General features: G+C 40.1%; 2 protein-coding genes across 2 annotated transcripts in view; one reads left to right on the top strand and one right to left on the bottom strand.

The window, feature by feature from the left end:
• The window catches only part of garnl3 (GTPase activating Rap/RanGAP domain like 3), a 75,816-nt gene extending 64,956 nt beyond the window's left edge, over positions 1–10,860 (top strand). The window contains exons 29-30 of the mRNA XM_008301233.1: positions 7,136–7,256; positions 7,337–10,860. Of these exons, the coding sequence (XP_008299455.1) occupies positions 7,136–7,256; positions 7,337–7,502 (287 nt within the window). The 3' untranslated portion in view covers positions 7,503–10,860. The remainder of the gene's footprint in view (positions 1–7,135; positions 7,257–7,336) is intronic.
• Positions 2,141–4,848, bottom strand: ptges (prostaglandin E synthase). The gene is made up of 3 exons (XM_008301231.1): positions 4,631–4,848; positions 4,434–4,516; positions 2,141–3,237 (listed from the first exon to the last, which is right to left on the bottom strand). Exons 1-3 carry the CDS (start codon positions 4,745–4,747, stop codon positions 2,988–2,990), a joined length of 450 nt encoding a protein of 149 aa, XP_008299453.1. The 5' UTR covers positions 4,748–4,848; the 3' UTR covers positions 2,141–2,987.
• Positions 10,861–11,545: the final 685 nt, after the last annotated feature.

The following is an 11,545-nucleotide window of genomic DNA, read 5'->3' as shown; positions in this document are numbered from 1 at the left end:
TTATGGTTTCTGTCCAACAGTTGCAGTAACCTTATAAAGTGTTAACACAAACTTGCAGTCAGGTCCTTTAACGAAATCTGTTGTAAAGTTGCCTTTTGACTTTTGTGTATTTCTATGATATCTTGAAATGAGGTTTCTTCATACTTGCCCTGTCGCCTCACACCAAGAAGGTTGTGAGTTCAGATCTGCTGGTCAGCTGTTCTCCTTGTGGCAGCGTGGGTTTCCTCCATGTGCTCTAGCTTCCTCTCACAATCCAAAGACATTCATAGAAGATTAAATAGAGATTCTAAATTGGCTGTAGGTCAGAATGAGTATTTGTCTGACCTTCTGTGTTGGTCCTGGGGGAGACTGGTGACCTGTACCCTGCCTCCCACCTGGTGCTAGCTCCAGCCCCCTGCAAGTTTTCCACAAAGTTATCCAGAACTCCACTGCGATGGACTTGCATGACCTTGCTGAAACTGGCAAAGGCTGACCACAGCTGTTTGCCAGAATCCTAACATTTCTGTCAAGGGCCTTGTGTTTACCATGCATGGAGAGAGGTCACGGTTTTCCCTTTTCACAATCATAAAAAATAATCCAAGCTACAATGAAAGTAAGGATTGAATTTCATTCCTTTTTTGGAAGCAGCCTCATATCTTTGTACTCCCTCTGGCCTTAAGTGCTTCAGACAGGAGCAGCTGTACTTTGAAGTTCAAGCGCTATCTGTTCAGACTGAGAGGATAAACTGAGACAAACTTCACCCAGAATACCACAGTAGCTGCTTTAAAATGGATGTTTAAGTTCAATAAATTAGCATGTAAACAGACAACACTTAAATAAGGTAACATATTTGGTGCATAGTCCTGAAAGACCTGGAGTAATGATATAATTTTTTCTTTTTTTTAAAGTACTCATTATTTAACATTAATTCAGATTGCAGAGACGTGATTAAATATGATTTCAGGTCGTTCCTGCCAGATCAAAGCATGTCTGCATCTGTAAATCCACTGTTATTTACTATAATCATCCAAAAACAGAACGTGACAGCCTGTGATCTTACTGAGTGCCATCTGTGCTGCCTTGTACATTAATTTGAAGCTCAGGTGTGATTACCCACGCAGCCACACAATTTGTTCACTTAGATGATGAAAGCTGGAGCCACCTGACTGCTCAGTAGTGCTGCGTGTGGCCACAAGGTGGGGCTAAGTATTGATGCATAGCTGTATTATGGTGAAATCCTCAAAACAAAGATTTTTTTTATCCAGGTACTTGCTTCCTGAATTAGGCTCACCCAGAGGTGAACCTACACCTCCTGAACAACAGACAGTCTGGTTCCACATAAACCGATCTCTTGATGTGAAACAGCCAGCGGCAATGGAAACAAAGCATCTGAAGGAGTTTTGGCAGGAAAAACACGAGAAAAGGTTAAGCTAAACTTCTTTGTTGTCTGAAAAGTGAGGAGTATAGGAAGGAGGTCACGAGTTTTATTTCCATTCACCCTGAAGGGAAAAAGGCACGTTGAGGCGACCACAACGCTGACGCATACACAGGATATAGACACACCCCTCTCTCTGGCATGTCAGCTTTATGTTTCACCCAGATTATATGTATTGTTAATACTCATTCAGTCAGAGCAACGGATTTTCCCTATCCTCCCACCTTCTCAGGGTTTGTTATATTTCTTTTGTATTTAAAAAAAACTCCATAATCACCCCAAAATTCCAGCTTTGTAAGTTCAAGCTTAGTCATCATCACTGGTCGGAAAATAACTGGAAATGGGATTACTGGGAGTATGACAATTTTAAACTGGATGACTGAGTGAGGGAAAAAAAGCCAGCTGAATGTGATGTGATAATAGGTGGGTTTCAGTTTTGACGACACGTACTGTAATTGCATTCAGCTTCAATGCACAGCTGAACACTCTGGTGACTGTAAAAATGTCTATATGGCCTCCCAGCACAATAGTGTACACTGCACAGCCACAGGTCTTACATAAGAGGTGGAGGAATGCTGGAACTCTGCCGTGGACTTCTGGATCATCTCACTTGCACACACAAAGTGAGGCCCCGTCCCCTTAACACCGGAACACAGTGTCTCTGCAGAACCAGGTCAAGCCAAGAATGATCTAAATCATACGTTTTCAAGCAAAAATAGGGCCAGCTTGGTTGTGAATTGTTTTATTGCCTACAAAAAGTATCTGGGGAGTCAAAACCCTGACTGCATACATTAAATTGAATAAATTATCATTAAAACCTTTCAAAAAAATAGCCTCAAAATACATTTTCACAGATAAAATTACAATATTACATGTCATAAAATCTTTCTCTGCAGGTTGTTGCGAGATATTTGTTTCTCAGTCCAAGCGGCTCCTCCTGCTTAGGTTATTTGAGAAACAGTCTCACTCATACAGACGGGGCATCAGGTAAGACTTTCCACCGCCCCGTCAGTCCTCATGTCATCAGCCATTATGGTTTTGTTGAACATAACCCGAACAAATGTTAACACAACAGATGGAAAATCCGCACAGGAAACAGATGAAGCCACGATGGGGATACGAAACCACACGAATGGTGGTCTGTGTTGTGTGTGTAAACACAAAAGGGCTCAGGGATCAACATACAGTGCAGCGCTGGAAAAATATTCCAAAGTGGCTTACGCTAAATGTCTACAACTGTCCGTCAGTGAGCTTTGAATTCCAACAAAGTCCTGGTTTAAAACGAGCAACAACCTTCATTTGAAATACAGCATATGATGTCAACTTCAGATATCTTTTAAGACCTTGTCACATTTGTAAATATCAAAATAAAAATACTGACAGAATCTCACGAAACCCAGCACTAGTGTAACCGCACACCTTATATTGCACTGACATTCTTGTCTTCCCAGGAGGCCCCTCAAGCGATCCTCCTCCTGCTCCCTCTGACACGGGCTACAAATCATAACCACCGTAGCCATCTTTTCACCCAGAGTTTTTCACCCCTCGAGTTCGGTCCCTACTTGGTGGATATTTAGGCGTACGCCGCAACTGATGTTAGGATCTGCAGAGCCATGGAAACACAAGGTATCTGTGCGACAGTGTAGGCCAGAGAGCGGGTCGGCGCTCGCAGGGCCAACAGGTAGGCGACGCTGTGCAGCACACGGCCCATGAAGAAGACCAGGAAGTGAAGGCGGGCCACTGCCAGGGAAGGTCCAGTCATAGAGTAGATGGCACCCAGAAAGAGGAAGGGGAGGATGTTCTCCAAGTCGTTAATATGAGCTCTGTAGAAAAAGGGGAAAAAATCAGTATATCAATGCCAACACACACATCTGTTCTCAATCTCCTGGATGCTGACTCAGCTACCTATCATGCAGTGAAATGAAGATATGTTGTAAAAAAAAATCTCAGTCATGTGAATGACTCATTTGAATTGTGGACTATAATTTCCTGTGTGAATTTCCAAAGTATTTATGATTTGGACAGTGAAATCCTTGCTTATGAAATACTGGGATTCCATCATCTTGCTGCTGCATCATTTTAATCCAGTCTAGCTCATCTTATATGAATCACACAGCAGCCTGTAACTTTCTCATTTTTACCAGCCCAGACTATTAATCAGCAACACTATTTTCCTGCTTCCGCTCCACCCACTAAGAACAACTTTTTAACAATGTTAGTCTAGGAAACCTGCCAATCTATGAACTTGTTGCAGGAATGACACATAAAAGGCTTGCGGACAGAACAAACCATTCACTAAGCCAGATTTTCAAAAAAAATTATGTCAGGATTTGTTTCTCACTGCACACTAAAAAAACAGAAGGAAAACTTTTCACGAGAAAAACATCTGCTCTCCCTTCTTATGTCACGGATCATTTTCAGACAAGTTAAAACAAAGCAGTCGGGCACATCTAGAGTTTACCAAGTCTTATTGGAAGTCACTAGAGGAAAGCATGTTTTCACACTGAAAAGTTCCTCATAAATGGAAAAATTCGCCTGGGAAAAACTGGGAATCGCCACTTGGATATGTACATTGAATGCACATAGGCAGCTGTAGAAACCTCTTGAACACTGAGCATGCTCAACCTTTTACTGAAACTAAGCGAGTACGGGAACTGCATAATACAGATCTAAAGATGCTCACAGTGTTGGAACGTTCCCTGTAAATACACATTAGTGGCTCTTGTACTTAAGTGTTTTCATTACAAACCACTTTCTGCGTCTATTTCGCAAAAACAAAAAGTAAACTGTAGAATCTTTTTGCTACGGCTGACATTACATAAAATATGACATCTTACCAGTACAAAGGTATACTGGCTGCAAAGTGATCCTTAAATACTGATGCATCAGGTGTAAGAAATTCAATAATAGTCCTACACTCATGGGTCATTTTTCTGTGTTGAGGATTTATGCTTTGTGTTTTTTCTACAAAATAAAAGCATGCCATGACAGCTCCTTGAGTCAAACTTTGTGCGCTCACCTCCTGCACCTCTCCACGTATGGATCCTCTCTATGATACTGTAAACCTCCGTGTCTCAGTGCGTCCTCTGGGTTGGCAAAAGCCTGTCAAGGGAAAAAAAACAACTTTGCATGAGTAAAAATGTATTTAACCAGCGCTGAGAGTAAATTAAAACTGCATTCTTCGACTGCAAAACAATCTTTTTGTAAGCCACTCACCTTTTTACGCAGCCTCACTTGTCCCGTTATGATCGCTATAACGTACATTTTAACCACCAGGAGCACGCCGTAGAAAACAAAACAGGAGAACACCTCGTTTCTTATCATCACTGCCATTGCTGTGTCTTTTCTTTAGGGGTTTTGTTTTTAATCATCCACAGTGAGCCGCGGTGAAATCAGAGAAGAGCTCCGAGCTTGGTGCGTGCGTAAAGCTGCTGAAAGTGAGAGTGAAGCCGGAGGGAACGCTTTTTTTGTACCGTCGGAATATGCCTCCACCCACTTACCCAAATGATGATGATGACAGGTTGAACAGCAGGCGTTTCTGTGATTCCCAGACTTGAGCAGGAGATTGCTTGGCACGCCACTAGTGGATGCCCCGAGGCTCCGCTTCACATGTGCAGCGGTGGAGTTTTCTTTCTTTTCTTTTTTTTTTTTTTTAATGAGTAGAAGTTATGACACCACGCTGTAGGTGGAAATCCCTGTTAAAGTCATCCAAATGGTTGCTTCTGTGTCAGTAACAAAGTGCTCTAAAAGTAGCAAAAGATTTCACTTTCTGTGTTGCTTTTCTTTTCTTTAGATTTTCTAGCTATTATTCCTGATGTATAGTAGTAGCTGGTATCATTTCTAAAAGCTCAAGTACAATGTTCTCTAAAATGTAGCTGCAGTATTAACTCAAAGTGAATTTTATCATTTAGTGTTGAACTATTGAGCCCTTGGAAGCGAATTTCTGTATAAAGTGACTCTTTTCTTGTTTAAGACGTCATCAAATGACCACAATGATTCAAGAAAACAAACATCCAAAAGAATTCAAAACCACAAAAATGACTAAATGTTTAAACTGACATGCCAAATGACCACAAAGAGACAGTAAATGAGCAAGCAAAGACATAAGTCAACCACAAAGACATACGACTAAACAGAGACCGAAATCAGCCACAAAGACAAATAAACAACTAAGCAGTTCAACCACAAACAGACACAAAAGACTAAACCGAGATGTAAATCAACCACAAACAGACACAAAAGACTAAACCGAGACGTAAATCAAACACAAGCAGACACAAAAGACTAAACTGAGACGTAAATCAAACACAAAGAGTTACTAAATGACTCAATAGAGATGTAAACTAGCCACAGAGGTGCAAAACAACTGTGAAAAAGCCCAAATCTGACACAAAGAGAAGTAAAAACAACTGCAAAGAGATGTAAAATAAGCACAAGAAGATGCAAAATGGTTAAAAAGTAATACAAAACAACATCAGAACAGCTGACCGTGGGGGCTTTCTCATGTTATTAAAGCGTAAGCAGCAGTTTTTTGGAACAGCTCCGATAATTTAAAAAAAAAGAAAATAATTGTTAGTAGCTTGTAGTTGCCCTCTGAAACGTAGCTGCAGTACAAAGTCAGACGGAAGCTGGATTTTAGTGTCACATCATCATGAATCAGATGATGACATTGAAACACAAAATGTCTAAAAAGAGAGTCTAACAACCCTAAAGAGACACCAAATGACTAAATGGAAGATGCAAAACAACAACAAAAAGACACAAAACAACTAAACAGAGACATTATGTAGCTACACAGAGATGTGAAACAACCCCGAAGAAACACAAAATGATCAAAGAGAGTTTCTGTTTGAGCAAAAACATACACAAAATGGTAAAACGAAGGAGCGTGCCGCTTGGCTTCCTGGTGTTAATAATATGAAAGCAGCATTTTTCTGGAGCTGCTCATATCATTTTTAAAATGCATCCAAAAAGAGAATAACAANCAAACTTTCTAAACCACCAAATCTAGATTGCCAGTGCTGTAAATGGGGCTACATACCACAATGTAGACTTTTATTTATGTAAAGAACAAGTACAATAGTGAGCATGTGGTCACTTTAATTGTTTTTATTTGAAGAGACAGAAAACAGCAGGATAGAGGTGTATAAACACCCCCGTTCAATTGAATATTCTACATTATCTAAATGTATTATGGGACCAATTTTAAGGTTTTATTACATTTGGTTGTGAAAATCCACCCTAAATCTAATTTCCTGCTGGCATCAAGGTAATCCAGAATTTTAGAATCACAGTTATCCTAATCCGACTAAAAAGTTTTCAACAGCACATCCTGAAAGTTTGATCCAAATCAAAACCAACACTGGATTATGTGATCAAACTTTTTTTACTCTTTTTTTAAAATTCCATTTTCAAGATGTGATTTCCAATCTAACAGCCAAAATTGGTTCAGATTACTTCCAAGTAACTGGCACCAGGAAGTGGCCCCTTTTGTTTTACAATATTAAACACATAACGTGTAGATTTTAGCACTTCAGAGGCACTGACAGGCAGACTGTGTTTACTTTGAGCAGAGCTAGGCTGGCTGTTTTCCTGTGTTCCCAGTGTTCGTGCTAACCGGCTTTTAAATAGGCTGCACATGTTAACACTCCTCTTATCAGGGAAGCAGAGTAATGTCTCAGGAACTCATGTTCATTATCTGCTACCTTGTGCCAACAAAAGGCTTGACAGAGGAACCGAGTGGAAAATCAGACAGCGGATCAGTCAAACAGAGAAAGATGAGCAAGAAGAACACCGAGGAGGAGCCCAAAGGACGAGCACTGACGTCAACAAACAGTGACAGGTGACAGATCGAACGGCAGCAACACATTTAACAGTCACGCAGTGTTCTGAGCTTAAACCCTATTTTTGTGTGCACGACAGGTTAGCCTCAGAGTCCATTGAAGCAGACCTGGACGTCCAGCTGCATTGTTCGTCGAGTTCGGAGGCCGAGCCGGAGAAGGCGGTGCTGCAGGCGGAGAGTCCACCCCTCGCCAGCGCGTTCGCTCTCCCCACGTCCTTCGAAGAAGATGTCCTGGACCTAAAGTGAAGACAATCCCATTGTGCACTTCTCTGCCCACCCACTCCTGTACTGTCACCATTATTTTATTGTTTGGTTTTTAATTTGTTTGTTGAATTCCTTTTTCTTGTCCTTTTCGTTTGTTTATATCCCAGTAACATGGGCCTCCTCGTTCATCTGACAAAATGGGTGCAGTGGGAGTTAGAACACATGTCTGTGTGCGTGTTTGTTTTCGTGAGCAGTCCCTCAGCCACTGTGTGTTGGGTGTTTGTGTTGCCCCCCCGCAGCAAATAACCCAAAGAGGCGATGAGGTTGTGTAAGATGCCGTGGTGTTTTCAGACTTCTGCAACAGCTTTGAAGTAACAGTTTGATCCCAAACCACAAGCTGAATGTAAACCTGCGCACCGAGGCACGACAAAAAATCTCTGCGTTCACATTTCCCTCTGAAGTCGCTGGAGCTTAATATGTGTTGTATATTATGTGATTATTTCCGATCCACTTTCCAATGTTGTATGATATGCATATGTATGTGTACATCTGTTTATACATGAAAGTGCACACGGTGGCAGGCGTATATGCCCGTCTGGCCTGTGATGCATATTTATAGATATATTATAAAAATCAATTTTATTCCCATATTTAGTAAAAGTATGATGTTTTATGCTCTCTGCACATTTTAGTCCTTATTCTTCTCCTTATTCACAGTATACAGGTAGACAGGGCTGGAGGCAAAGTCTCCCACAAGTGCCATTTCCCAGCATCCTCCATTGAACTACACCTCGAAACAGCCACCGTATTCTGGTGTCTGACAGTAGCAGCCATGATTGTAGTCCGCATTAGATTACAATGGTGACCCACAACTCCGATGAGTTTGAATTCACTTACTGGAGGCACTCTCTCGAAGACACATGCACTAAACATTTTACCCCATAACAAAGAGCTGACCTTAAAATCTGCATGACCTGTCTTTGCTACTGTACAAGTGTTGTGTTTTCTACGCCACAAAATAGCTTCTTTGAAAACCATGAAGTCTGCGACATGATATCTAAGATAGCAGCGAAAGCAAACCACAACCTGAGACAACAGAAGAAGTGTGGGGGGGCCTCTTTTTGTATGTTTGATGGACCAAGAAGACAAATTTTTAACAAAAACTAAAGTTAAAATAAAGCATATTGCATAAAATTAAATAAAAGCAGGATTTTGTTAACAAATAAAAAATAAGCAAGCATGACCACTAATTACACAAATAACATGTAGTGTGAATTCATTTTAATTTCGTCTTTCTCTGTATGTGGACGATACAGATGGATAATATTGAAGTAGAAATAAAAATAATTGTTTAGAAGATTGTATTTCTAGGAAAACATCACCTTTACCCAAATAAGACTCGCATCAAGACAGAACTAAAAATGAGAACCTACATGGACATGATAACCCTGTTAGGGATTCAGCTCTCAGTAGCATTAGCTGCTACTTTTAAACTCAATGTTTTCTAGGATTTGAAATCTTCTCAGGGCCCAGAAGCCCTGCTGGTTTTCACCCTGCTCTCGAGTGACAGACTGATTTAAAGCGGCACAATGACTTATGGCACAATTCAGCAGGCGGAGACGCATCTTGAAAGCCGACACACCTGCACACGGTTTGATTTACTGATCAATTATCTGATGCATTCTTGACAAAGCTGACGTTTTTTTTGTTTCGGTCTGACGGCAGTCACTGGCACCTGTTTGTCTTTAAATCAAATCTGTCAAGAGAGAAAAGCTTTAGGTCTGCTAATTTTTATTCCTGCTTGTCCCCAATTTTTGTTTTGATAATGTGAATTTGGCCTATAAAGTTGGAGGACTAAGAAGGGTCAGACGTTTAAAAAAAAAAAGAAACCCTGATTTTTCGTCTTTAATATGAGTGAGCTCCGAAAATGATGCAGCAATATCCTGCATTCTCACATTAAACCCTTTCTGCCTCTTGAATGTCCACTTCTTTTACACTCTACGTCTCCAGTTTGTAAAGCAGTCTTTGTGTTAAATAAAATCTTATGCTGCATTCATGTCATATGAGATTACTTCAACTTCCAAGTAATAAATACAACTGTATCCAAATTGGCATCTACTATTACATATGAAAACTAAACAATCGCCTCAAAGACAGACTTTAGATGGCATTAAACCCAACTCCTATTGTGAATTTACAGTCTGAAATCTGTCCCATCGCTTCAGTGTAAGATGGGAATGTGGCATAAATCTCATTTCTCAGACAAACAAAACTAAACTCAACTTCCTTTATAAAATCAGTGGAGTGCCCCTTTAAATTGTAAAACAATTCTTAAAACAGACCCTTAAAGACCATAAAACACACATTAGTCCAGGTGTTTCAGAGGCTCTCATTTTAGGAGCTTCATGTGGGCGATCAGCACTGCAGCAGCACAGGCCAGGTGGGAACAATCACCTGCAATTAACTCAGCAGCAGGATAAAAAGCTTGAAGCAAGCTGAGTCCTGATGAGCAGGAAGCAGCTCAGAGACACACATCTTGAACAGTTTGGGGGTCGACATAGACGGTGACTGTGATCACCTTCAAATCAGTAATATGGGTCGTGTTTGTCAGTGTGACACCAACGTGAAACAGGGATAATGTTCAGATTAACAGTCAGTCAAACCAAAGGAGAATGCTCCAAACTGGGAGTAGTGGTTCTGACTATGTTATGTGGGCATGAGAGCGCCTTAGTAAGGTGGTTTCACAACACAGCAGCCTTCAGATCTTGCATGAGCCTCCTCTTCCTCCCTCACGCCTTTCCTATATTCTCCTTCTGCCTGCCTCAGCGTGAATCCCTCCAACACTATAACACAACTCAGAAAAAGGGAAGAAAAAAAAAAAAGAACCCCGAGGTGGTGGTGGTGGTGGTAGTGGGGAATTTTTACAAAGGTACTCTAGTGTTTATTACTCTAAACGAAGGTGGCTGACTGGGGGAACGCCGCTTCTCCCGCTTATGTCTTTCCTATTTCTCCTGTATTTCTGTCGAGTACTCTTTGTTTCTACCTCCCCTTGGCATTTTCACGTTTTGTTTTTTTGTTGTTGTTTTTTTTTTTTTGTATTGGAATCTATATTTACTGTTTAGACTGTTGCTGAACCTCTCTGTGATATCAAAATGAAAGAAAATTTACAAAAAAAACACCAAGTGTCTTAAAATATTGTATCGCCATCGTTTTTAATGCCAAGTACTACTTGTAAATGTTTGTGTATCAAATGTGGCCTCAAATGAAACTGAACTATATTATTATTATTATTATTATTATTATTATTTGAGCAGTTATTTTAAAAAAGTGCTGTAGACCACTGCTGTGAAAGTAGTTGATTCTGTTCATTGATATGTAATAAATATTTATGAAATTTGAACCGTGCGGCTTGTTTGACTGTTGCACAGGTTTAGATGTTAGCAGCTCACAAAGGTCGGTGATTTTTAATGAATACTGAAAGACCATTTAAACCAACAGTGTCAGCTGAAAGGTGTAAAAACAATAATACACAACATACAGCATTTAAAACTAATACTGCTGTTTAGGAAAAACAAAATCACCAGGAAAATGTTGCTGTTGTCTATCTGCAGTATTTACTGAAATGCTTTAAATCAGTAGTTTTTTGGGTTTTTTTAACAACATGGCTTAAAAACTTGTGTTTCTCTGTAATATTAATATATAAAAGAGTAAAAACAGTAACCATTTCTTAAGATACTTACTGCTCTGTGAGGCTGTCCCATATGCCAACGTTAGCATGCTAATGTTCATTGTGGCAATGCTAACGTGTTTGTGTTTAGCGTACAGCTTTTAAACAAAAAGTACAGAAACAAAAGTGCAACTGAGATAAGAATGTCCTTATTTTGTAAAGAACATTCCATAAATTGATAGTGATGGTACTACATTTAGTGTTATTAAAGTTTTATTTTTTTTCTTTGAAGGATGGCAGTTGGGTGGTTTTACTACTTTTTCCTGATAGATCTACTAGCAACACTCTGCTAACATTAGCACGTGAACATGCTCAAAATGGCAATGCTAACATGTTGATGTTTAACATGACTGTTTAG

Source organism: Stegastes partitus, unplaced genomic scaffold, assembly GCF_000690725.1.
Source record: "Stegastes partitus isolate 25-593 unplaced genomic scaffold, Stegastes_partitus-1.0.2 Scaffold1644, whole genome shotgun sequence".
Lineage (NCBI taxonomy): Eukaryota > Metazoa > Chordata > Actinopteri > Pomacentridae > Stegastes > Stegastes partitus.
This window is presented reverse-complemented; position numbering and strand designations above follow the sequence as displayed.